This window comes from Macaca nemestrina, chromosome 10, assembly GCF_043159975.1.
Source record: "Macaca nemestrina isolate mMacNem1 chromosome 10, mMacNem.hap1, whole genome shotgun sequence".
Classification (NCBI taxonomy): Eukaryota; Metazoa; Chordata; class Mammalia; order Primates; family Cercopithecidae; genus Macaca; species Macaca nemestrina.
The window spans coordinates 67106827-67133974 of NC_092134.1; the positions used below are offsets into that span (position 1 = coordinate 67106827).

General features: G+C 37.8%; 1 protein-coding gene across 2 annotated transcripts in view; it reads right to left on the bottom strand.

The window, feature by feature from the left end:
* LOC105473488 (DNA helicase B) overlaps positions 1 to 26939 on the bottom strand; it is a 51588-nt gene extending 24649 nt beyond the window's left edge. For both annotated transcript variants that reach the window (XR_011609056.1, XM_024790198.2), the window contains exons 1-11: positions 26642 to 26939; positions 24390 to 24809; positions 23019 to 23188; positions 18944 to 19846; positions 15402 to 15579; positions 14201 to 14342; positions 10957 to 11111; positions 7719 to 7800; positions 6957 to 7016; positions 5526 to 5754; positions 4608 to 4751 (exon numbers count right to left, since the gene is read on the bottom strand). Coding sequence is in view for 1 of the 2 variants with exons in the window: in XM_024790198.2 (XP_024645966.2) it covers positions 4608 to 4751; positions 5526 to 5754; positions 6957 to 7016; positions 7719 to 7800; positions 10957 to 11111; positions 14201 to 14342; positions 15402 to 15579; positions 18944 to 19846; positions 23019 to 23188; positions 24390 to 24809; positions 26642 to 26828 (2670 nt within the window). In the remaining variant the exon portion in view is untranslated. The remainder of the gene's footprint in view (positions 1 to 4607; positions 4752 to 5525; positions 5755 to 6956; positions 7017 to 7718; positions 7801 to 10956; positions 11112 to 14200; positions 14343 to 15401; positions 15580 to 18943; positions 19847 to 23018; positions 23189 to 24389; positions 24810 to 26641) is intronic.
* Between the last annotated feature and the right edge of the window lie 209 nt (positions 26940 to 27148).

The following is a 27148-nucleotide window of genomic DNA, read 5'->3' on the forward strand; positions in this document are numbered from 1 at the left end:
GTGAACCCAGGAGGCGGAGCTTGCAGTGAGCCGAGATCGCGCCACTGCACTCCAGCCTGGGTGACGGAGCGAGACTCCATCTCAAAAAAAAAAAAAAAAATTAAAACGTCATGCTACAGGAGCCGAAGGACTGCCATCCCTGAAATTCTGTACTCTAGGATGGTACTTAAGTCTACCTCAGAAAGACATAGACACCTAACTTCACCTTGATAACCTGCTATAAATAATTTACCCATTGCTTTAAATCTCCTTGAATCATCAGAACTGTCAAACTTCTTAAGGAGCTAAGTTTCCTATATTTACTTTTAATTATGTATATGTCTATTCTATAAATTGGTTCTACAACTCAACAACTTGTATGAAGAGCCACAAAACCTTCAACAGCTCCCCATTTCACTCAGAGTAAAAGCCAAAGTCCTTAAAATAGTCTAGAATAGCACTGTCTAATACAAATATAAGCAAGTCATATATGTAGCTTAAAATTTTCTAGTAGTCTCATTAAAAAAGAAATGGATAGAATTAATGTTAATAATATACCTGTATTTTACGTAAGCTAACATATCCAAAATATTATCATTTTAAAATATAATCAATATTAAATTATTAATAAAAGACTACATCTTTGAAATTCTATATTTTATATACCCAGAACAGTACAATTTGGATACTAAATTTTCATCAGAAATACTTAATCTATTTCTAGAGTTCATAAAATTTGTAGTTGAAAAAGAAGATTCACATACCCAAGTTGTTCCAAACATAGTTTTTCCAACATACAGAAGTTTTCCAATGACTGTATCTAGTAATTTTTGTTCTGTTTATTTGTTTTTGTTTTTGAGACAGGGTCTCACTCTGTCACCTGGGCTGCAATGCAGTGGCGCAATCTCGGCTTATTGCAGCCTTCAGCTCCCAGGCTCTAGTGATCCTCCCACCTCAGCTCCCTGAGTAGCTAGGACTATGGGTTCATGCCACCATGTCTGGCTAATGTTTTGTATTTTTTGTAGAGATGGGGTTTCACTATGTTGCCCGGGCTGGTCTTGAACTCCTGGGCTCAAATGACTCGCCCCCTCAGCACCCCAAAATACTGGGATTACAGGTGTGAGCCACTGTGCCCAGCCTAGTATCCAGTTTTTAAATTAAAATTCAGTTTTTCAGTCACTCTAGCCACATTTCCAGTGCTCAATAGCTATGCGCGGCTAGTGGCTAACATACTAGATAGTGCAGGCCTTCAAATGCTCTAGGAGGTGACCTGGCCCCACCATCCTCCTACCCTCTTTACCTCATATTAATTTTCCTGTCTCATTTCGTGTCAGTCTCCTACAGTGGCTGCCTTGCTATTCCTGCTCCTCAACTATACCAGACAGACTCTCACCTTAGAACCCTGCCCTTGGCTATTCCTCAACCTAGAATGCTCCTGTCCCAGATACTCACATGGCTAACTTCTTTTCCTTCTTTAAGTCTTTGGATAAAATGCTATCTTCTCAATGAGGCTTACACCGACATTCTATTTAAAATCACAATTGCACACACTCCCACCTCTTTTCCACAGGATTTGCTACCTTCTAACATAACAAAGAGTTTTTGTTCTTGTTTTTGTTTTTATTTTCTGTATTTTTATGATCGTGTCTGTCTCTATCTCCTTCCCCACCAAATTTAAGCTTCACAATGGCAAGAATCTTTGTCTGTTGTATTCACTGACCTATACTAAACACCAAGAACAGAGCCTGACTCAGTAAGGATTTGTTGAACTGAATTGAACTTGGAAGAAACAGTGTGTTGATATAAGATAACAATCATGGGCCAGGCACGGTGGCTCACCCCTGTAATCCCAGCACTTTGGGAGGCCAAGGTGGGTGGATCACGAGGTCAGGAGATCGAGACCATCCTGGCTGACATGGTGAAACCCCGTCTCTACTAAAAATATAAAAAATTAGCCAGGCGTGGTGGTGGGCACCTGTAGTCCCAGCTACTCGGGAGGCTGAGGCAGGAGAATGGTGTGAACCCGGGAGGCGGAGCTTGCAGTGAGCAGAGGTTGCCACTGCACTCCAGCCTGGGCGACAGAGCGAGACTCCGTCTCAAAAAAAAAAAAAAAAGAAAGATAACAATCATGAATCATGAATGCTCTTAGAGCTAAGAGATGCTACTTCAACCATGAAATAAGAACCAGAATATCTACTCCAACCTCAACCCAGTAATAATAAAGACACCGTTACTCTTCATTCGTTCTTACAGAAAAACTGGATTGTAAATTTAAGGAAATCTCTCAGAAAATAGAGCAAAGTTAATGAGAAGGAAAATAGGACAGTTTGATAAGAAATTTAGGTAACAAATTCTGGAAGTCTAATATGCACATATTAGGAATTCTAGAGAGACAGAACGGAAGAAACTGAGAACAAGAAAATTTCCTAAAGGTGAAGGATGGCATCATAGAATCCATGGAAGAAATTTCTTCAGGACCCGAGCCAGGAATATTACTCTGTCTTTACCTGGGGAACTTTGGTCTTAAGGAAACTTAAAGCCAAATCTGCAATCGACATTAGCAAACAGGGAAGCGGGCATGGCTGCATTCCAACCACCCCTGGCAAGAACTGTTTTATCATCCTTAACTTTATTTTTCACTTGACATCCTTTCTATACATACATATATATACGTGTCTGTGTGTGTGTGTGTGTGTGTATATATATATATATATTTTTTTTTTTTTTTTGAGATGGAGTCTCCCTCTGTTGCCCAGGCTGGAGTGCAGTGGCACAATATTAGCTTGCTGCAACCTCTGCCTCCTAGGTTCAAGTGATTCTCATGCCTCAGCCTCTCGAGTAGCTGGGTTTAGAGGTGCCCACCACCATGCCCAGTTACTTTTTTTGTATTTTTTAGTAGAGATGGGGTTTTGCCATGTTGGCCAGGGTTGGTCTTGAACTCCCGACCACAGATGATCCACCCACTTTGGCCTCCCAAAGTGCTGGGATTACAAGCATGAGCCACCATACCCCACCCTTTTTTACCTTTAAAAAAAAAAAATCAGGTGAATTGTGGGCATTTTTAATAAGCCATTTCAAATTCTTTTTGGAACCAAGATGGGATAAGTTAATAAATAAAGCCCCACCCACTTAAAAAAAAAACTCTATGCTAATTAATGTTTGTTTACTAGTAGAAAATTTGGGCTGACCTAAATTTTTCTGCACAAAAATGAGGGTTGGGCCAGGTGCAGTGGCTCATGCCTGTAATCCCAGCACTTTGGGAGACCGAGACGGGCGGATCACAAGGTCAGGAGACCAGCCTGACCAACATGGTGAAACCTTGTCTCTACTAAGAATACAGAAATTAGCCAGTCGTGGTGGCATGCGCCTATAATTCCAGCTACTCGGGAAGCTGAGGCAGGAGAATCACTTGAACCTGGGAAGTGGAACTTACAGTGAGCCAAGATCATACCACAGTTCTCCAGCCTGGGCGACACAGCTAGACTGTCTCAAAAAAAAGAAAAATGAGGGTTGATGCAACCTTTACATTAAAGCAACATACCAACAGCAGAGAAGGAAGCTCAAAACAGAGATACACAACAGAGTCACTAATAACAGACGAGAATTCAAGCGTTTTAAAATAAAGCATAAAGGCAAGTTGCACTGAACTCAATATGCCGTCCTAGAACAGCAAAAGGACATTAATGGAAAAACTGGTGCAATTTGAATATGCATAGTTTAGTCAGCAGTCTTACAGCAATAGTAATTTCTTAGTTTTGATGAATATGCCATAGTCATAAAATGTTAAACACCAGGGAAAGCTGGGTGAAGGGTATATGAAAACTCTCTGCCGTATCATTCAACTCTTCTGTAAACCTAACAATATTCCCACGTAAGTTAGGGGGAAAAAAAAGAAGAAAGATTGCCTCACAAAGATGGAGGGAGAGGATACATTTGTCAAAACTCATCCAACTTTATAATAAAACCGTATGTAAATTATACCCCACAAAGCTGATAAGGCCAAAAATAAAAAATAAAAGCTAGTTGCAAAAGTATAGAAACAAGATGATACCATTTACATAAACCTCAGTAACACAGAAAACAATCATATATATTACTCCTATATGAATAGGAGTGATATATACCAAATTCAGGGCAGAAGTCACTTCGGAGGAAGGCGGGAGGCAGGCCCAGGACTAGGGCAAGGCAAGTGAGGAACTCACCTCCAGTACAAAATTTAAGGGGTTGCCAAGAAACTCGGCAATCAAGATAAATCAAGATATTTTAATGTAACAGTTTTGTAAATCAAAATTAAGGCACAAAAGGATTCATGATGAACAAAATATCAGAACTTAACCAAAGATAAGATGAATACAGTGCCATGCCAAGCCATACTGGAGACTCAGGCAAGGAGGGGAAGACCTGCAGGAGGAGACTTTACCTATAATGCCTTCATTTCTAAAAATAAAGAGAGCTCTGGAGCAAAAAAGAGCAAAAGCCTGGTGTCTCTATATTATGTTCTGTACTTTCGTGTATTTTGTTTCCTAATTTTTGTTTGCTAATAAGTGCAACAAAAAATTACGAAAACAATGCAAGGTGCTGTAAGGTTGATAAATTATTTAAAGAGTTTTATAAAAGTCCCCTCTTACCTGAAAAGTGTGAATAGTTCTTGCCCATGCATGTTTTATGCGACAATATTTCATCAGCTTCTTAAAATCCACAGTTACTTCCAGGCCAGCCATATTATTAATGGTCAAAGATCTTCTCATTCCAAAAGTTACATCAGTTACATCCTGTCACCAAAACAAAGAACTATTTTTCATACCTTCAAATATGTTCTACGTTCAAATATGTTCAAAGATATTCTATCTTTGGGTCAAACATAAAATGTAAGAATTACAATTACAATTAAGAATTTCAAAAGGCTTAAAATTTGCATTTCAGCACAAACTGAATATATCTATACCCAAATATTTTAATAAACACAAATATAAGTTTTCAGTCTTTGAAACTTATCTTCAATTTGACTCTGAAGAACAGTCTGTTATTTCTTATTTTGAAATCTAGACATTTCATTTCTTATATTGACTACATAAGTCTGAGTAGATTCTTTGCAAAGTTTACTTTTCCTCACAGCTTTCAAGGAGGGTATCTACACTGTGAAAATAAATACAAGGCAACCACTTCTATAGTTTGTACATTTAAGCAGCAACAAAGGAAATGATGCTTTTTAAAATATGTCTCGTTTATGCCTTGTTTTTTGTTACTCAAGTACTTTAACTTTATTAAAAATGTTTCTTCATAAAATCTTCTAGAAAATATAAGAAGCAGCACTTCCCAACTCACTTTATGAGGCCAGCATTATTCTGATACTAAAGCCAGACGGGACATTACTAGATAACTACCCATATCCTTCATAAAAATGGATGCCCAAAATCCTTAACAAAAAATCATGAAACAAGAATGTCAACTCTGATATCATTAGATTCTGAATCAATCCTAGGACAATAAAATAACCAAATATATCTCTAATTAGTTAAAAGACATTATCTTCTGTTTTCACTTACATTAGTTATGAAAAATATTTCTCCATTGCACAGTCGAACATTACTTTCAAAGTCATGCTTATTTTTAGCAAAATCATGAAGAGTACCAGAAAAGTCTTCACCACTGGTGTCTAGATCATTATTTTGCTGACTTCCAGAGATATTTTCAGGGAGTAAGTCTGAGAGGTATGCATTCCTAGTACAACAAATTTTATCACCAACTCCAAACACAAGTCTGTTCTGATGGTCTCTGGGATAGAAAATGATAATATATAATCAAAGTTTAGAAAGTCTCCATTTCATTTGTTCAAGCATTAACTCCTACTCAGACTCGATTCAATTATCAGAATAATTCCCATATTTTCTTTACAACACTTTCATTCTCCAATGGGCAACAAGAAATCAGGCTCCCATAGCTGTCGTCTGATTATTTATACATACTCTCTGCAGCGCCTCAAACTCAACGACTTCTCCCAGTCAAATTTTTTCAAATTAGAAATTTTGGCTTAAATGCTGATGCCTCTCCTCCCCCTTATATTCTAAAGGTTACCACAAATCTTGATTTTTTTCCTTTAAAATTAATCCTCTGCTCTCCAATCTCTCTTATCATTACGCTATTTGAGGTCTTTTTGAGGTCTTACAGCACTTATACATATTATTATAATAATTATGACACTATATCAGTACAACAGCAGCAAACTGAGGAAGTGGTGGTGATAGGCCAGCTATTGCACTAACTGCTTTAGGTACATTATTTCATTTCATTCTTACTACAACTCTGTAAGGGAAATTCTGTGTCCATACCCGCTTTTATAGACGTGGGAGAGGGAAACAACCTGGCCTATCATCGCAGTTCCTGGGACCCTGGGTATATGGCCTCAAGTCCATGCTTTCTGGCCTCTTGTTGGGCTACCTGACAGATTTTTTGTGTATCTTCCCTCAGAAGACAGGCACTCCACCTGCATCTTATACATATCTAGAATGTCTATACTTAGTGCAAAGCAGGTATTTGTCAATTCAAGAGAAATGAATTAATTTTTCCTATGTATGACCACAGTGGCTTGTCTACACTCATGTTTCTCTGATAGACAGACATTCACTAAGTTGCTCTCTGCAGGCACCCTGTTGCTAAGGTTCTCAGAAACACTACACACATAATTTTTAAAATTCCCCTGAGCTCCCCATGCTTATCTTGGAGAAGCTTAAGGCTGCTAAGGTTGAAACCAAAAAAATTTCACTCCTAATTTTTCTTTTTATTCCACTCATTACTAAAATATCAATTCTCAAGGATGTATTCATATATTGTATTTAATTGAAGAGATCATTATATTTCACAAATGGGAAAAAAGCTATTTTTAAATATATGGAAATAGGTGACAAACATCAAAGCGAAGAAAAAAACAGCAAATCAAAGGACTCTCCTTAAAAGTTTTAGTTCTCAAAGACACTCACTTGTTGAGGTGGCCTGTGTAGTGTTTGCAGCAGCAGTCGTTAATTAGATCACAGTCTTGCCTGAAACACACAAAAATGCAGGGGTCACCTTAATGGTACCTGCTACAGGTTTACTTTTGTTATCAGCAATTATGACATACTAGATTCTACAAAAAGTTTCCAAGACTTTCTCCAGGAAATAGTATTTTTGTAGTTTTGTGTTTTGGTTTTGGTTTTTGTTTTTGTTTTGAGACACAGTCTTGCACTGTCACCCAGGCTGCAGTGCAGTGGCACCATCTCGGCTCACTGCAACCTCCAACTCACAGGTTCAAGTGATTCTCCTGCCTCACCCTCTCAAGTAGCTGGGATTACAGGTGTGCACCACGATGTCTAGCTAATTTTTGTATGTTTAGTAGGCAGAGGTTGCTCACCATGTTGGCCAGGCTGGTCTCAAACTCCTGACCTCAAGTGATCCGCCCACCTTGGCCTCTCAAAGTGCTGGGATTACAGGTGTGAGCCACCAAGGCCAGCCTGTAGTTTTTATCTAAATATAAGCTTTTGTTCCATTCAAAGTCCCTATGAACTTCTAAATATAATACTTGGTGGAAAGAGCTCTGTTTAGAAAGTGCCCTCTGCCATGTCTAACAAAGACATACCCCAAAATAAGAAAGAGAATTAACAGTGATGAAATATTGGAATCTCCCATCCAAATAGGATCTATATTAATAAGTTATAAGATTTAAAAGCTAGATTAAAAATATTAAAATATTTTAAATGCTTTACCTTCTAAATGCAATAAATTGTGATGTTTTTGCATTTTGTAAGTCATTTTCTTGCAGTAAAGTTTTAACTGTAGAATATAAACCTAATAATTCAAGAGAAAAAAGTTAACACAGAAAATCACCAAATTATAATACAATTTCTATGAAGAAACTAATTTGGAATTCCTGGTAAGGGGCCCTGGGAAAATATCTCACCAAATGGAATACAAGTTCATCATGGGAATGTCAACCTCATTCCCCACATCAGCCAGGGCAATAGGAAAGAGAATGAAAAGAAGGGTTCTGAGACAACCCACCCTCAACAGAGAGGTCAACCCCTGGCCAGGACAGTTCCCCATTTGTAATAGACTCACTGTGTATTTGCTGATGGTTTATGAACACTGAATTTAAAAAATAAACAGGAGTACAAAGTGTGTAACAGCATGACTAATGTAAAACATCCTGTTTTAAGTCCTTGTGATCATATTAGTAATGAGTTACAACTTGACAATATACAGGCCTTATATGTTATATCATTTAATATGCAGGACACCCACATGTGGTAGGTGCTATTATATTCAGAGCTGATATTCAACTGGCACGTACTTGTCTAAAACACAGCAATACTTTCGTATTAGCTGGAAAACAGCCACTCCCCTAAAACACAATGCTCTACTCCCCACCCCAACCATCTCTTTCCTTCTCCCCAGACCTCCCCATGATCTAGCAACTAAAAGGTTAACCCTGGCATAGTGGGCGCATCCATTCCAATGATGCTCATGCCCTACAGCCGTTGGGGAGTCTCACTTCTGATGACATCCATATTGTGAATGTGAAAACTCAGGCTCGTGGAAATACAAGCATTTTCCCATGTGTGTTTCCCGAGTAGCAGAAGAATCACAAGGGAATAAAAAAGCCCAGGCCTTGTGATGCCCTGCTCTGGGAAGACAAATTTAGCTGCCTGCTGAGCCCTTCATTGTTCAGATGAAGGAAGGATTACCGCTAGAAAACGGCCGAGACTCAGCTCACCCTCAGCCAACCCCTGGCTTCTGGAGCAGGAATTTCAAAAGGTCACCCAGCATACTGTTATTTTTTACATGTACAGGATGGTGCTGTTCCATACCTTGCTTTTTTCACTTTCTCCAAATCTTACAGATCGATATGTACAATGTATTTTATTAATTCTGAGATATACATTTTTCTCACATTTTAGCATCTCTGAAATTCTAGCCCAAATATGAATCCTGTCTTAGGTCTTAGTACTTTGTAATCATGGGCATAATTTACTTAATAACTTAATTATTAGTGAAAAAGTACTATATGCTTCTCTGAGGAATATTTACTCAATTTCCTTGAAGAAGAGACTAATTTTCCAGCAGAAGTTTTTAATTTAGAAAAGCAGCATCAGTTAAGCTCTGCTACCAGTCTAAAATGGACTTTTTAAAAAAGTATATTCTCATTAATGCAAAGAATGGGTAGCAGAAATAAAACCAACAATATTTTGGGTAGAATTAAGTGAAGTGGCAAAGAAAGAGATCTGTTTAACTAAGTCTCATTTTCCTCATCTGTAAATAGGACCTACTATTAAGTAAGCTGTGAGAATAAACATTAGCTATTAATTATTTAACATACATTTATAAGTCACAAAACAATATGCAGCTTACAAACCAATTTATGTAAAACTGAAATAAATATGTTTGTATATGGATATAATAAGGTTAAAAGGATAAACACCAAGCTTTTACTGTGTGTGTGATCTTAATGGGATTGTCCTGGGGGAAGAAGAGAAAGGAAAATTACCAGGGAACATTAATTCTTACTTCAAACATTCCCGTATCATTGACTTTTTTTTTTTAAGGAGTATTGTTTCTCAAACCATTGGCCCCCACAATTTAAAGCAATCTTGCAACAAATTTCATCAGTCACTAGTAAGTATTCAGTTAGGTCTACTTGATTCTTTGTACTCTGATGTTTGAAAATATATTTATACTTGTTTACTTTTTAATTATCTGTTTCCCACACTAGAATGAAAGCACAATAACCTCAGGGACAATTTTTAAAATCTTTTCCTCTGCTTTATCTATTCTATCTAGTATATAACAGGAGCTCAATAAGTATTTGCTGAATGAAAAATAGAAAGAAAAAAATAGTTTCTACAATAAATTTTTAAAAAGCACATTATAGAACACTATGTATGATCCCATTTATTTAAATACATTGTTGTAACATGTGAATGATCATTCACCCAAGGGAAATGAGACTGGGGACACGCACACACTAAGGGGAAAAGGCTAACAGATAAAGTTGTATGTCATCACTTTCACATACACAGTGAAAGTGGTTAAGTGGGAAGGATATACCTTTGAGAACAGTGGCAACTACAAAAAGTCCTCAATAATAATCATTTAAACCTTTACTAAGTCAATTTTGAGAAAACCATTACACCATTTTTAAAAGGTTTGCTAGGTGAGTTTATAATGAAAATAAAGATCAATAGATAGGTTCAATCTATTTAAATAAATTCACTTGCAATAGCTAATTTAATAACATGTTAGTCACATCAAACTGATATTTATAGAGTGTCTCATAACTGATGAATGCCCTCAACCCTCATAATAGCTCCACAGGGAGTTCCACTATGGTTCCCATTTTACAAATGGTTAAGTAACATGACACAGGTCATATACATAAAGGAGAAGACTTCCTGTCCCACATTCGTTCTCAACCCTGTCCTGCTGTCGTCCTAACATCCATAATTAGAAGCCATGCTTCTACTCATTTTATAAAACAGAACTATTAGGAATTAAACTTGACAACAGTTTGAGTCACAATTTTTGTTTCAGAAACAAAATAAAAGTGCTTGCTTTTATTAGCATTGAGTATTTGTATTCAAAATGAATGTATTTCCTTTTCAAATTGCAAGGAAGGAAAAACTTCATTAATTAAGACTTACTTTCTCCTAAATGAACCTGAATTATTGGGGCTTTGCTTTATTTTAAACGAAATCACCTACATCCATTTATTCACTCAACAAAATTTACAGAGCATTTATGTGTCAAGAGCTTACTTCTTTATAAAACTCTAAAGTATTCTGCTTTTGATGATTACTAAGTTAGTTCATTTATTTTCAATGTCTCATTTTTTTGCTAGCAATATTTCTCTTTACCATCAAAGAAAATTATAACTAGTCATTTAATAACTATGTTTCAAAACTTAAATACTTATACTTAACCCTACATCTCATAGAAGTTTATACTTACAAGAGTGATGATTAGTTTTAGATGACTGAGAACTGGCATCCTCCTCTGGGAGTCTGACAAAAATAAATGTCTTATCTTGAATTGAGATGGGTAATGTTGGATTATCAGAGATATTTAGTTCTGCATCAAATTTTGGAAACTGGCGTCTTGAGATTCTTGAATAAAGATAACACACACGCACAAAGAACATTATCATCCAAACATGTCTTCATATATGATCAGAGCTAATGTCCTATAATAATTAGTATCTATTAATAGATAACACAGAGAAAGGGTCATCCAGGTATGCATTGTAAACAGTACATGAGTTGTATAATAGAAGACAATAAAGTTATAGTACTACATGTTAGCAATCAGTCCTTAGCAAACTAATAGGATCAGGAAAAAAAAAATTATCAGAGGGTTTACTAGGCACCATTCTGAAAACCTGGTCTATTTATCTCCAGACCACAAAAGAACCATGCAAGGAAGGTATTATCCTTATTTCACAGGTAAACAATGTGAGGTTTAGTCAAGTATAGTGGGTTGCCCAAGGCCACAAAAATAGAAAACAGGAGAATTGGGAGGCAAATAGGTCCATTTTACTCCATATCCCTTTCTATTTAAATTAATTTGAACTGGTTCAGGCCTTTTCCACATGTTTACACTATATTCTCCTCTCTTCTCTGTATATTCCACATATAATCCCAGTTTCCCAACTGAACCAAGTATCCACATCTAGTTGCTTCTATTCCTTCCTCATTCCTTCTTTCATTCTTATATTTTCCAAGACTAGCAAATCATATCAGAAACCAGAGTAAGGTATGGTTATTTCGAAGAAGACTGACTCCTTGACCAGACCTAACAGCAGCCTGGTCATCAGAGGTGGTGGTACTCTACTGTGCCTTCTTCACCCTTTCCCAAACAAAAGTGGAAAGGAACAGAGAGGGAATGAGGCTATTCTTGCTGGCGATAGCCCAGATTTAATTGGGACCTTAAGAATCATCACAGATTTCCTGTTTTACTTCTGACCCAAGGCATGTAGCACCTTCTATCTCCAGGAGCTTTCCCCTGGTATATAGCAGGGATCCTTCACAGTCAATAAATATTTGAGCATTATGATTAAGACAAAATGATGAAAGGAGCACAGCTAGAACCAAATGATATTGAAAGAGTTACTAAAAAGAACTCCTGAGTTTCAGATAAAATTGAGTTCTGAGACATCTAATATGCTTTAGATTCCTCCAAGTTTCTTGGACTTTAAAATGACTAATCATCTACCAAAAATGGGGTGGCCTTTAGGTAGAAGCAGAAAGATTACAGGAAAAGAATATTCTACATCCAACTCCATTAGTTTTCTTAATGTCTTAATATGAACCCACACTGTCTACCCTATTCCTGTCAAATTCCTCCTCTACTCCCACAGTTTTATCCACCAAGGTAGACAGAGGCTTAGAGAAAGTAGGTTTTGAATATTTTAGTTCAAGCTTGTCTGGCCCAGGAGCCACATGAGGCCAAGTATGGCTTTAAATGCAGCCCAACACAAATTCATAAACTTTCTTAAAACATTATGAGATTTTTTTTACGGTTTTTTGAGACGGAGTCACGCTCTATCACCCAGGCTGGAGTGCAATGGCGCGATCTCGGCTCACTGCAACTTCTGCCTCCAGGGTTCAAGTCATTCTCCTGCCTCAACCTCCTGAGTAGCTGGGATCACAGGCGCCCACCACCATGCCCAGCTAATTTTTGTTGTTGTTGTTGTTGTCGTTGAGACGGAGTCTCGCTCTGTTGCCCAGGCTGGAGTGCAGTGGCACGATCTCAGCTCACTGCAAGCTCTGCCTCCCAGGTTCACACCATTCTCCTGCCTCAACCTCCCAAGTAGCTGGGACTACAGGTGCCGGCCACCACACCCAGCTAATTTAACTTTTTGTATTTTTAATAGAGATGGGGTTTCACTGGGTTGGCCAGGCTGGTCTCAAACTCCTGACCTCAGGGGATCCGCCTGCCTCATCCTCCCAAAGTGCTGGGATTACAGGCATGAGCCACTGTGCCCGGCTTAGAATTTTTTTTTTTTTTTTTTTTTTTTTTAGCTTATTAGCTATCATTAGTGTTAGTGTATTTTATGTGGAGCCTAAGACAATTCTTCTCCCAGTGTGGCCCAGGGAAGCCAAAAGACTGGACACCCTTCTTCTAGTTTCTGCTACATCCTACTTAGGAAATGTTCAAGCAACAAAACATTTTGTAAAAAAGAGTAAAAACCAGAGATACATTTTGGCACAATGACTAACATAGACTCAGTATTCAAAGGTCCCATTGTATCTAGAGATTTTAATACAGTCACACCGATTAATGATAGGGATATGTTTTGAGAAATGCATCATTTGGCAATGTTCATCGTTGTGTGAATAGCATAGAGTGTACTTACACAAACCTAGATGGTATAGCCTAGGCTACACATCTAGGCTATATGGTACAGCCTATTGCTCCTAGGGTACAAACCTGCACAGCATGTTACTATACTGAATGTTGTACCCAATTGTAATACAGTGGTAAGTATTTGTGTATGTAAACATATTTAAACACAGAAAAGGTACAGTAAGAGTATAGTTTCATAATCTTATGGCACCACTGTCATAGATGCAATCTGTTGTTGATCGAACACTATGTGGCGCATGACTGTATTAAAATAAATGTCATGAAATAATAATGACTGTGATTTTCCTATGTATGGATTATGGAGAAACCAAATGTCTGAGCTGACAGAGGATAACTCCAAAGGCTTATGCAAAGATGAAAGGAAGAGAAGGGTTCTTTTCTATTTAAGGGAAGTAAGATGCCATGGGTGCCTCTAGGATTCATCTAGGAGTGAAATACCACATTCAATTCTTTTGCTTTCAGCTTTCTCCCACAAAAATTAGGGGATATTTCTTCCCCAATTCTCCCTTGCATGTATTTCCAAATCTCCATTCCCCTTGGGCTTATTCTAGTCCTTAAGCTTAATACAATTTTAATTCATATACATACTTTTAAAATCAGGAAACCTCATCCATTTTTAAATTTCAATAATAACTTATGCTGGACCAGTAATGAAAAACATTAACTTTGCTTTTCTAACTGTAGGGCAAAAGGTTTAGAGTTGAAGGATGGAAGAGTTTTGCTAAAAGGTATAGTAAATGTATTGTACTAAATCATTCAAATTCAAATGCCATTTTTTTTTATTTCTAATACAACAGACAGAAAATGCAAACTCTTAGTAATATTATACCTTGTAGCATTGTCCACAATTAGCTGAGATTCTGCTCTATGGTTTGTCTTTAGCTCAATAGCACAATTTCTTGATTTTAGAGTCTCAAAAAGATCTTTCAGCAAGTTACCAGGTTCAATACTGGGTAACTGTCTAATGTCACCTAAAAGAAAAAAAAAAAGATATAGTAGGAAGACTTACTCTGAGAAAAAATACCCCCAAGATTGTTTAAAATTATTTAAGAGTTTAAAGTTAAATATTTTACAAAAAACAACATTTAAACAGTATAAGATATAAAAATAGTAATAACACAATAAGGTGACAAAATCTAAATTGAACATCTTTCATACCTATAACCACAGGGAAACTGGGTAGAGGCATATGTTTTAGTCAACATATTAGGGGGAAAAAAAAAACGAGCCTTAGACATTGTAGTTAGTCCCTTTTTCAATCATGTTCAATGTCTTACTGAATGTGGAAGAATCTATAGCCTCAAATAGATAAAATAAGTGTACAAAATATACAACAAATACATGCATTTGATAACAGATACATTCCAGTAATCTTATAGTGATGTTCTGCTCTATCAAAAATATTTTTTGCTTGCAACAAATAAGCCGTAAATATAAGAAAAACATGTACTGGGGGAAGCAGAGAGAAGGCTTAAGCCATTAATAGAATCAACTGCTTAAAATACATCCTCAAGTACCTAAAAAAAAAATAGTTTTTATATACAACTTGATTCTCCAATTGTGATTTTATTTTTTTCTCCATTAAATCATATGTTCTACAAAGCATGACAACCCAAGAGAATCTAACTGAATCTTATCAGAACTGGAAGAACTTAAGAGGCTGGTGAGGTCTAATTTATTAGCTTAGAATCATAAAATTACTTTTAAGTGGTCTATAATTCAAACTTTTTATTATTTCCAAATGATCCACATTCTGATTTACTCTGAATCTGTGGCACTTCTACTATATTAATAGCCATCATTTATGTGATTAGCAGTAACCCTTCACAACCCTATTTCATTCACATCCCAGCCTGCTAATATCCTGGCCAAAACAGAACAACCCAAGCTGATTAGGAAAGTGGTCAGATTTAACTCAGTGTAGCTTTAGTATCAGTTCTGGTGTAAACAACCAACTAAGTGGTGTACACAACCAACTAACCACAATACTTTGAAATAGACATCAGAATTCCAACAATATTTTAACTTACCAAGGATAATAAGCTTAGAAAGTTTGGAGTGCTCACACAATAAATTTAAGACCGATTTGAAGATTCCTACAGACACCAAACTCCCTTCATCCACAACCAGAACTCTAACCGAAGAAAATTTCCATGGTTTGTTTGTGGTCATCATTGTTTGATTCCATGAATAGAAGCTATAATTGACCTACAAGCAAAGTATGGCATTCCTAAAGTCAGGTTATAAAATCTACAAAACCAATAATTAATAGCAAGTTATTTTAAGGCAAAACTCTTAAATTGGCAGGGGTGGGTGGGAAGTAGAGAAACACAAAAGTTATAGGGTTGAATATGCAGAACAGACAGACCAAATAAACCTAAAAACGAAAAAAAGGTCAGATTGTTCCAAAATCTCAACACTTCTCTCATCGTTCTTAAACACAGAAAGCTCCCTATTCTTTTCCATTCCCAAATAAACCTTGTGGCCATCTGAGACACGCCACTGAAGCCCTCCCCTTCTCCCAACCATAGTACTCCATTCTGAAATAAAAGCAGCGCTTTCTCAATCTAATTATGAAAATACTACTTTTTCTTTTAAGTATTCCAAATTTCCACACCTCAACTTTTTAAAAACTACCACCACACCATCCCCAACAACAAATAAAAAACAACATTCTTCACTACAAATGTAATACTATTTATTATTTTTTAAATATAGATGAGGAAAAAAATGGTTGTAAAATTACAACCAGAGGACATTCAATATTTTAGTGTATGTCATTCCAAAAATGTTTCTATGTCATCAGTATGAACATTTATAGGTTGAGTATCCCTAATCTACAAACTCAAAATTCAAAATCCTTAACTGTTTGAGCACTGACGTAACACTCAAAGAAAACGCTCACTGGAGCATTTCAAATTTTCAATCTGTATTAAGTACAGATTTTCTAAATGGTATCATATCACATCTTCATCTAATTTTTCCACTAAAACTAGATTCAACATGTCTATTAAGTAAAGCCTTCACATTTCCTATCCAAGTGCATCAATTCCCTTCACCAAAACCCCCTGTGCTTGCAGTAGCCATGTCTCACAACATTTGGAATTAGCCATTTCTTTTCTGTTATATAACATATTCAATTTATTATCTTAAAAATGCTGACACTTTTCACTGTATTTCCAGTGCTATCAGCTCAATACAGGCTCCATCTATCAGCACCTTGATGACTCCAATAGCTTTGCAGCCAGGTTCCCCCACACACAATCCCAGGATGGGATTGCCCCATAAAATACAAGGCATTCAGTTAAATTTGAACTTCAAATACACAATAAATGACTTTTTAGTATAAGCAAGTCAATGAATTATTTAATACATACTTATACTAAAAAATTATTCATATTTTTATCTGCTAAATCTGGCAACCCTAGTCCAAGGATGATAAATGGCACTCCAGTGCTCTTTCTGTGCTCTTACACTCTCTCCTGAGCCTAAACATAGCTTCAGAAATATTCTCTCAGCACCCCAAGCAGATACTAAGATACTACCAACTAATCAGAATTGACACATCGGATCAAACTTGGTAATAATCCCTTTCGGGTGTCCCCTTCTAATTCATCCTTCAGACTAATCAGACATGAAGGCATAGTACAAAAAAAAAAAAAAAAAATCATAAACTGATCAGAAAACTCTCCTACCGATAAGCTACACTGAACATCTCTAGGTCTCCATTCATTCATGTGATAAATGGAGGTAATAGGCAAGATATGTAAGTGGCTCATGGCTCTACGACTCTGTAAGATCTTCCTCATTTCACTTTCTTGCTTAGGAACCTAAATGGCTCCCTAGGAGACCAAGTTCAAGTTTCATTGTTATTGTGCAGCATCTGTAATAAATGAGGAAATAATGATGCCATGGAAAGAACAACAAGCTGGAAGGCCATTTCAAGTCCTAGTTCTACACCTAACTGAGATCCTGGGCAAGATGTTTAACATCCCCAAACTTCAACTGGCTCTTCTGTAAATGTGGAGATAACATCACTTTATCAAGCATGTAATGAGATAAGTCAAAATACTTTACAAACTTTAAAGCTCGAATTAACTGTCTAATCCAAGTTTAATTTCCACTATTCTGTCAGACACGGGCTTCATTCCAGTCAATGAAGTCACCCCAAAACCCTCTATGCACACTATGATCATATTCCTCGATGCCTTTGCAAAGGCCTTTCCTGTAAGTCCAATGTCCTTCCCCTCACCTGAGTCTCCATGGTCCTTGGAGTCCAATTCAATGATTACCTTCTTTAGAAATCTTCGAACTACCAAGTTTCTTTATAAAATGGCAGGTCAGGGCTAGGGCTAGAGGAACCTCTCCAACTCTTTACAAGCTTAAACTCCATGATGCTTAATTATAGCCAATACTATTTTTTTTCTCAAGAATGTTAATTTATTTGAAATTTTTATTGTGTGACTACTATTTGTCAGGCACTGTTCTAGGTGGAAGAGATAAAGATTCATACCAGATGAGCAAAGTCCTCACTTTCATCCTACAAAATATAAGCCTTTTACTTCCATTTCCAGTGCTACTCAAAATGTGGTCTATGGACTGTGACATGTTTGTAACCAGCCCCCATGAGAAACAGATATTGTACCAGGATCTAAACTAACTATATCATTACGCCTACACTCTAGTGGGACTGATTTTTTTGTTGTTGTTTTTAGACAAGGTCTTACCTTGTCACCCAGGCTGGACTGCAGTGGTGTAAACACGGCTCACTGTAGCCTTGACCTCACAGCCTCAAACAATCCTCTCACTTCAGCCTCCTGAGTAGCTGGAACTACAGGTGCATGCCACCATGCCCACCTAATTTTTTAATTTTTTGTAGAGATGGGGATCTCACTATGTTGCCCAAGCAAGTCTCAAACTCCTGAGCTCAAGTGATCCTCCCAGCTTGGCCTCCCAAAGTGCTGGGATTACAGGCAGGAACCGCAGCACTGGACCCGATAGGTTTTTTTGGTTTGTTTTTTTTTTCCATAAGACTTTCTCAAGGAAGGAAGCAGTGCACTGATTTACTTCTACCATTAGCTCCTTTCTCGTGTAAACTGGTAACAATTTACAGACTGGCTGTTTTGAAAAGCATTGATCTAAATGATTAGTTACCGCAAGACAGGGACCCAGGAGACATTCAATAAATACCTACCGATTGATTTAAGAAATAAGTTTGTCTTTAAGGTAAATTTTGTTTGTTTGTTTTTTGAGACGGAGTCTCGCTCTGTTGTCCAGGCTGGAGTGCAGTGGCGCAATCTCGGCTCACTGCAACCTCCACCTCCTGGGTTCAAACAATTCTCCTGACTCAGCCTCCCAAATTGCTGGGACTACAGGTGCGTGCCACCATGCCTGGCTAATTTTTTGTATTTTTAGTAGAGATGGGGTTCCACCGTGTTAGCCAGGATGGTCTCCATCTCCTGACCTTGTGATCTGCCCGCCTCAGCCTCCCAAAGTGCTGGGATTACAGGCGTGAGCCACTGTGCCCAGCCAACAAATGTTTTATCTACAGATGAAATGTCAAAGGTTTTACCTGACACAGTGTGTAGGCATGAAGACCAGTTTTCTGTCTTAGTAAGCCAGCTGCTTTCCCTGTAGGTGCTGTGAGCAAAACTTCTATAGCCTTGCCCGCTTCTAGTTGACTTTGCTCAGTAAAGGTATTCCATTCTCCTGAAGCATTCTGGTCTTGTTCGAAATCTTCACAGGCATTTTTTACTTCTCTTTCTTCCAACTGCTCTATATGCTTAAAAAGACGGCTAACGATTGTGGTCTTCCCACATCCACCTTTCCCACTTATGACTGTCACAGGATTGGAGCAAATCATCTCCAAAGCAGCCACCTGATCCCGATCCAGTGGAACTTCAACCTGATCCTGATCCAGCTGAGCTTCACTTATTTCTGCATTAATTTCATTTTCACCATTAGTCCAAATATGGTCACCACTGTCCTGTGTGTCCACAACATCCATAGGATTTTCTAATCTTGCTTCATCAGGTTTGCTCTCATTCAATGCATCATCACTTGAATTCTCAGGTTTTGTGGTGTGAATAGAAGCAAGCACCTTTTTGACATCGACACATAAACGCCAAGGAGGCCTCTGCATCAGGTCACAAATTGAAAAGGCGATGGCTCTTTCAGCCTGGTAAAGGTCGTAAGGGAAGACACAGGCCTTCTCATACGTCACCACACCAATATCCTTCAAAAACTTCAGAGACTCCGAAGCAGCATGAAATGACATATGATCTGACAATGTCAAAGTTAAGTCATTCACTTCAACATATGTGTGTCCATGTTCTCTACATATCTGCTTCAGTTTGGAATACATTATTAATGCATTCTTCTCCAAATCAGTCATCAGCTGGAGAAGAGACTCGCACTGATAAAATGCTATCCAACTTGCCTCACATCGCAACAGTTTCCACTTTCTGTAGGTTATCTTTAAGAAATAAAGTTCAGGTTGGTTTATAAACATCATAAGTGTTTATGAATACATTCTTTATTAATAATTTTTTAAATCCCAGAAGACATGAACTTCAATGAAATTTGCAGAAAATACCATAGATCACTATTTTTTAACTGGCTGCACTGTAATTAGAGATCTATAAAATTTTTAAATAAAACTTATATTTTATCACACTAACACACAGTTTTAAAAGTGAAATAATACTATAAGGCTTATCACAAAAAATATGAATCCTTTCCTTATCTCTTCACATACCTTCTAAAGGCAACATCTCCAACACTTTAGTTATTTCTTCCAGAATTTACCTCCATATTTCTAAGTACTGTAGATATTTTTCCTTGATTTTTAAAAGATTTTTAGATATGTATTATTAACTCCTTAATATGGAAAGTCTATCTCTATGGAAGGTCATTCTATTTTATACCATTACCTCCACAGGTGTTTCTTTGGTTCCTATATTTGAAAAATGTCGTAGTATACATTTTGTTCAATTTTGGTTAAATAGGTATTTATTATGCTTATGCAAATAGGATCCACAGCTGAGTGACAGGATGTACTCTGCTACATTAAGTTTTGTGTTGAACTCAGTGTGTATCGTGAAGTTAACATCTGCCTCATTTTCTTGGCTTGTTTAGTTTTCTACATGTCTGTCAACAATTCTGCCTAAACTCTACAGAAGAGACAGAACTCCCTTCACTATAATCTACTGAGCATATCATCTATCGGCTCCATTTTTCCTTGATGGAGACATCACTCCTGAGCCCTCCATACCTTTTATGGGCTGAACTGTGTCCCCTGCAAAATTCATATGTTGATGTCCTGTCCTAACCCCCAATATCCTCAGAATGTGACTATATTTGGAGACAGGGTTTTAAAGAGGTAATTAAGGTTAAAGGGGACCATTCACCTCATTGATGAGGTCCTCTGAATGGGCCCTACTCTAATATGACTGGTATTCTTATAAGAAGAAGAGATTAGGACATAGACTAGCAACAAAGGAAGGCCATGTGAAGACATAATGAGAGATAATAACCATCTACAAGCCAAGGAGAGAAGCCTTGGAAGAAATCAACCCAGACTTGTAGCCTCCAGAACTGTAAGACAAAAAGTTTCTGTTGTTTAAGCCATCCAGTCAGCAGTACTTGTTCTGGCAGCCCCAGCAAACTAACACAATACTTGGATAGTGGTTTACATGCTGAATGGTGGGACCTCAGGCCTCCTTTTTTTCTCATGAGTCCCAGAATGCTGCAACTAGGCTTAAACTCTCCATGTACAATTCTTCTCTGAGAAGAGTGACTGGACAGGAGAAAACACTTCCAGATCCTGACATGGGGAGAGGGAAGGGACGGTTCCCTAATGAAAAACCTGAGTCACCACCAGATAATCTCTGCCTTATCCTCACCTGGTATGTCCAAGCCTGGATGCTCTCAGCTGAATGGCATCAGGCAAGAGAAATCTTTATCCTCTTGCTAGGGTGGGAAGCAGTAATCACTTAACGCCCACAATGGGGATAGAATCTGGGACTTCAACAGCTCCTTAAACAGGTGTTCACTTAATCCAGAAGGCAGAAAATACAGTAGCTGATATGTAATGCTTTAATTTTTTTTTTTTTTTTTTTTTTTTTTTTAGAGGAGGTAGAAGGCCAGGTGCGGTAGCTCACGCCTGTAATCCAGCACTTTGGGAGGCCAAGGTGGGCAGATCACTTGAGGACAGGAGTTCAAGACCAGCCTGGCCAACATGGTGAAACCCTGTGCCTACTAAAAATACAAAAATTATTTGTGTTTTTACAAATACAGGGTGTGGTGGCACACACCTGTAATCCCAGCTATTCAGGAGCTGAGGCAGGAGAATCACTTGAACCAGGCGGAGACTCAAGTGAGCAGAGATCACACCATGGCACTCCAGCCTGGGTGGGAAAAAAAAAAAACAAAAAGAAGAGGTAGAGAGAAAGGGATAGTGGCAGGGAGGGAAGAAGGCTGGCCCTAGGATCTTGATAGATATAGCCTCAAACTCATTTGACCACAAAGAAAAACGTAAAGTCTGTGCTTCACCAGGAAGGCAGTGAGCCTAGCAAGAGTGAGAGTAAGGGCCTGATGGCATCTCCATTCTACACTGGTAAGGTCTCAATAAATGTTTATTATATTAGCCTAACACAAAGTGTATTGTTAATAAAATGTTATATAATTTATTATTGAAATGCGAACAGGCTCCAAAGACCTCTAAAGAGCTAAAAAACGATTTTCCCTTCTTAATATCTCTATAAAGAACATTGGATTTTACAGGGTTTTTTTAAACAAAAAGGTAAACTATTATTATCTGCCTTTTTCATATCATTGCTCTTCCATTCTTCTCCACTGAATAAATACATATAATAATCTCATGTTCCAGAATCTCATCTTTAAAAGCATACTGAATTTATAGAAATTTTATGTAAGGGAAAAATTCCTTATTCCAGTATTTCTCAAACTCAGCATCTGCAAACATTCTTGAGGTTCCAAGAATTTTCTCAGAGTTTCTCAATTGTATTTTTCTTTGGAAAACCACCTTATAACCAAGAACTACCAAGATTAAGTATCACATTTGGTTTCCAAGACCACTGGAGCCTCAGTGTGTCCCTTTACTACTCATAGTCTCTAATAATAAGAACAGAAGTGGATTCATTTATAAATGATGTTATTGTACAAAATAAAAATCAAATGGCATCATGATATATCACATGAATAATGAAAATTGTCAACAGTTCAAACTGGAAGTGGGACATTGAGTTGCACAGCAGAATGGACTTGCCAAATTTGTAAGAGCTTTTGACCTCAATGAGATCTATACTCAAGTTGCAAATGACAATTTAATTACAGGACATTGGTCACATTCAATTATACAACTAAATTAATACCGATAATTTGAATGTCATCAATTTTTTTTCAATTACAAATGTATGCAACTCTATAAGTTGCATAACTACTTATAAAATGTTCTTATGCTATAGCCATAAGAAGTTTATGTACAGTTGCAACATTTGAATAAAAATAAATCAGTACTGGGGTCCACACAAATTTTTTTCCTTTGAAAGAGAAAGGAAAAACTACCAACTTTGAAACCAGGCCTTACACAAGATTACTATATGCTGAGCAAACGTTTTACTTACTTTACTAAATCCAAGTTTCCACGGATGTGTACCTAAAATCTCTTCTATCTCTTTCAACATCTCTTTAGAACCTGACTCTATGAGCCATTTAAAGTGTCGAGGCAGAAGAACTGGAAGGAATTCCATTATTTTCGGAAACTGCAAAGCTGTCATTACATTTCTATATGGAACTACAAAATATCAGAAAAGAACAAAGTAAAACATAAATGAATCCAAAGAATGACTGATTTGAAGTACTTTCTCATTTTGCACAACCAATTCAAGAAATCCAAGTCAAAGACAGATTAGTACATTTGCCTTAACCAGTAAGACAATTTTGATCATATTATGACAATTGCTTTTGTACTGAGATGGTTTTCATTGTGTTTAACACCAAAATTTATGTTCTTTAAATGCTTAAATAATGATTTCTTAGTCTTTTGTTTCCTACTGTCTGCACTACAACAGAACAAAAATTCTGACTCAATTATATAAATTTAAAGCTAAGGATATAAAATAAGTAATTTACGTAGTAACCTTTATAATCATTTTCTATAATCATAATCTTTTGTCACTGAAGTCATTCATTGATGTACCATCAAATTTATTTGATACAATTAGGAAATGAAATATTCCATATATATGAATGCCCATATAACAAATCATATTAAAAATTATTTGAAACCATTTTGGACTGAAGTATTTCCTAAATATATTATTCATATCCTTGTTGTTCTTCTCTATCTCTTTAAACAGAATAATTTACAACTGATTTTTTTTTTTTTTAACTAAGACAGTGTCTCACTGTCACCTAGGCTGGAGTATAGTGGTACAATCATGGCTCACTGCAGCCTCCATTTTCTGGGCTCAAGTGATCCGCCTGCCTCAGCCTCCCAAGTAGCTGGGACTACAAGTATGTGTCACCACACCTGGCTAATTTTTAAAAATTTTTTTGTAGAGACAAGGTCTTACTATATTGCTCAGGCTAGTCTCGATCTCCTGCACTCAAGTGATCCTCCTGCCTCAGTCTCCCAAAGTGCTGGGATTACAGGCATGAGCAGCCACCACATCTGGCCAGCAACTGATTTTGTTTTTTTTTTTTATTAATGATTCAAGGTAATCTCTATGAGTACAAAAGTTAGAGAAAGCGATAAAATCACAATTTTAGAGGTGGAAAGGAACTGGAAGGATTTTAAAGATCAGCTCATATAATCCCTTCATGTTACAGATGAGAAACCTGAAATATCAATGGCATACTCCAAAAGCAACATAAACACATTTTTCAACAAATGGATTTTTAAAAGGAATACTATGCTAGTGGTAATATTTTAAACACTGTAGTCATTAAGTATGTCAATTTCACTGAAACTTGATGATAACAATCACACTTACTTTTGTTTTCCAGAGGAAGGCTCATCTCATTGTCTGGGAACAACTCTTCCTGACCATTCTGTGCAGGCTGCTTTTGATCTTTCCTTCCAGTTTCCTTGTGGAAAGTTCTTAGTGTTTCCCTAAGATTTTCAAAGTTTAGGTTTTTGTAGTTTGATACCTCATTTACCCATGCTAAAAATTTATTAATAACATCACTGGAGACCTCACACTCTTTAAGAAAGAGAGCACAGATATGTTTTTGATTTGGTGGTGACATATCAGACTGCAAAAAGTAAGACGGAAATCCTTGAACTTGATATTGATAGCTCCTTGATCCCACCACAGGCTTTACTTGTACCTTCACTCTCCACCAAGCACCTGTTATCGGAAAACGTCCCAACACTTTACATGTCTCTTGTGTGTTTTCATCAGGAATTAAAACTAAAAAAAAACAAACAAAAACCCACAAAAGTTAACTCTGGAGATTATTTAGAAACTATTTCCTCAAAGTTTTACCAAACTTACCACTATCTTTTATCTCCCTACAGCACTCTCTAAAGATGTCTGTTAGGGTGCCTGTAACACTGCATTCTGCCTACCTCTTTTTCTGTCTCCCTCTACTACACTGTAAATACTAAAACAGGACACTGTTTCGTTTGTCTTTGTATTCCAAAAGGCAAGCACATTACACAGCACGTGTCTGCTGTTCCTCTTCTAAAACCAGTCCCCTCTCTGCTACTCTGACTTCAGCCAATACTGGCCTTCATGCAGTTTCTTGAAAATGCCATGGCCCTTCACTCAAGTTATTCCATCTGCCTTAACTGATCTCCCCCTTACTGTTGACTACATTTACTACAGACCTCAGCTTAATTGTCACTGACTCAGAAAAGTCTTCCCTGAATCTCATGTATAAAACCTGTCAAAGCACTATTTAGCATTCCTTCTAAGCATTTAGTAACATTATAGTTACTTCTGTGATTGAAGAATGTTTGTTTAATACACTAGAAGGTAAGCTTCATTAAGACTGCAACCTTGTTATTATATTTTTCTAGGTTTTCCCAGCACCAAACATGCTAGCCAGTCGATGATACTTTAGAATGAATGACTAAGCCCTCCACAAATACTTGAAACTTTTCTGCCTAAATCTGTACTGTCCACCTACATGAGGCTATTTAAATTAAAATGTAATAAAACTAAAAATTTGTCTCCTCAGTTACACTAGCTGTATTTCAAGTTCTCAACAGTTACATATGGCTAGTGGCTATTATACCAAACAGTGCAGATATAAAACATTGCCATCATCATGGAAAGTTCTACTGAACAGCACTGATCTGCACATTAAGATATTTTAAGTCTCAGTCACAAAGTACACATAACGGGTATAACTTACAGCACAGAAAACTATCTTATAGCACAGGAAACTACTTACACAAGGTTTACCCGAATCACAAGGTTACTAACACTAGTTAATAATCATCTGTGCATTGAGGTGTTCCTTGTGTTTTGTTTTGTTTTTCTTTTCTTTCTTTATTATTACTATTATTATTTTTTTGAGATGGAGTTTCGTTCTTGTTGCACAGGCTGAAGTGCAAAGGCGCAATCTCAGCTCACTGCAACCTCCACCTCCTGGGTTCAGGCAATTTTCCTGCCTCAGCCTCCCAAGTAGCTGGGATTACAGGTGTGCGACATCACGCCCGGCTAATTTTGTAGTTTTGTTGTTGTTGTTTTTCTTTTTTACTAGAGACAGGTTTCATCATTTTGGTCAGGCTGGTCTCGAACTCCTGACCTCAAGTGATCCATCTGCCTCGGCCTTCCAAAGTGCGTGAGCCACTGCACCCCGCCTGTTTTGTTTTTCCAAGAAGCTGCGGAAGAACCACGTATTTGACTCCAGGCAATATAGGATTAATAGTTACAAGTTCTCATTCTATAGAACTTGAGGATAAGCGGTCAGAAAGAAAAATAAAAGTTCAGATTCTGGGTGTAAATAGAGACTCAACATACACTGTTTCCTCGAGGTAGTGTAAAACTACCTCAAAGGACGAATAAGAGAATGAGAATAATTAATACAGCAAGCTTAACACATAGCATGTGCTCAGTTAAAGTCACTGCTACTATTATAGTTAAAACTTTACCCTAAGTAGGATGAAGCAGCTAGACCATTGAGAAGCTAAATCTGTTAGCAGCGACTGGGTGCCTTGCTCAGGGCAAAGCCAGAATGGGACGCGCTACGTTGGACCCTCCAACCCCATCCCCGGGGCAGGGGGCTTCCTCACCGCGGATGCACCCGGGGAGGCTGCCAGCCTTTACGCCCCCACTGCAGAGCTCTTCGGCGTCGACGAACACGGAGTCTTCATCCTCCTGCACGTCGTCGTTTAGGTAGTCTTCGTCCTCCTCCACCAGATCCTTGGGTGGAAGCAGAGGTCCCTGAAGTTGGCGTAGGTACCCACTCGACCTGGCCATGCTTCTCCTGAACTCAACCCAAACAACTCGGAAAAACCTTGGCTAACTGCACGGTCATGATCAGCCAATCAGTTCCACGACTGTAAGGCCATCAACTTCCGGGAACGGCCTGGCGGCCGCCCCTTACGCAAAAACCGGGCGGTAGCGAAGCTCCGCCCCAAGTTTCCAGGAATTGCCGTGAGGAGGGCGTGTGAAGGGGCGGGGCCAGGAGGATTAGGGGCGGGGAAGGGAGAGCGCGGGGCGGGTAGATGGACCCGGCTTCTGCTCGTTTCGGAGCACTGTGCAGGGAGGTGAAGATCAGGAAGATGCCGGGACGAGAT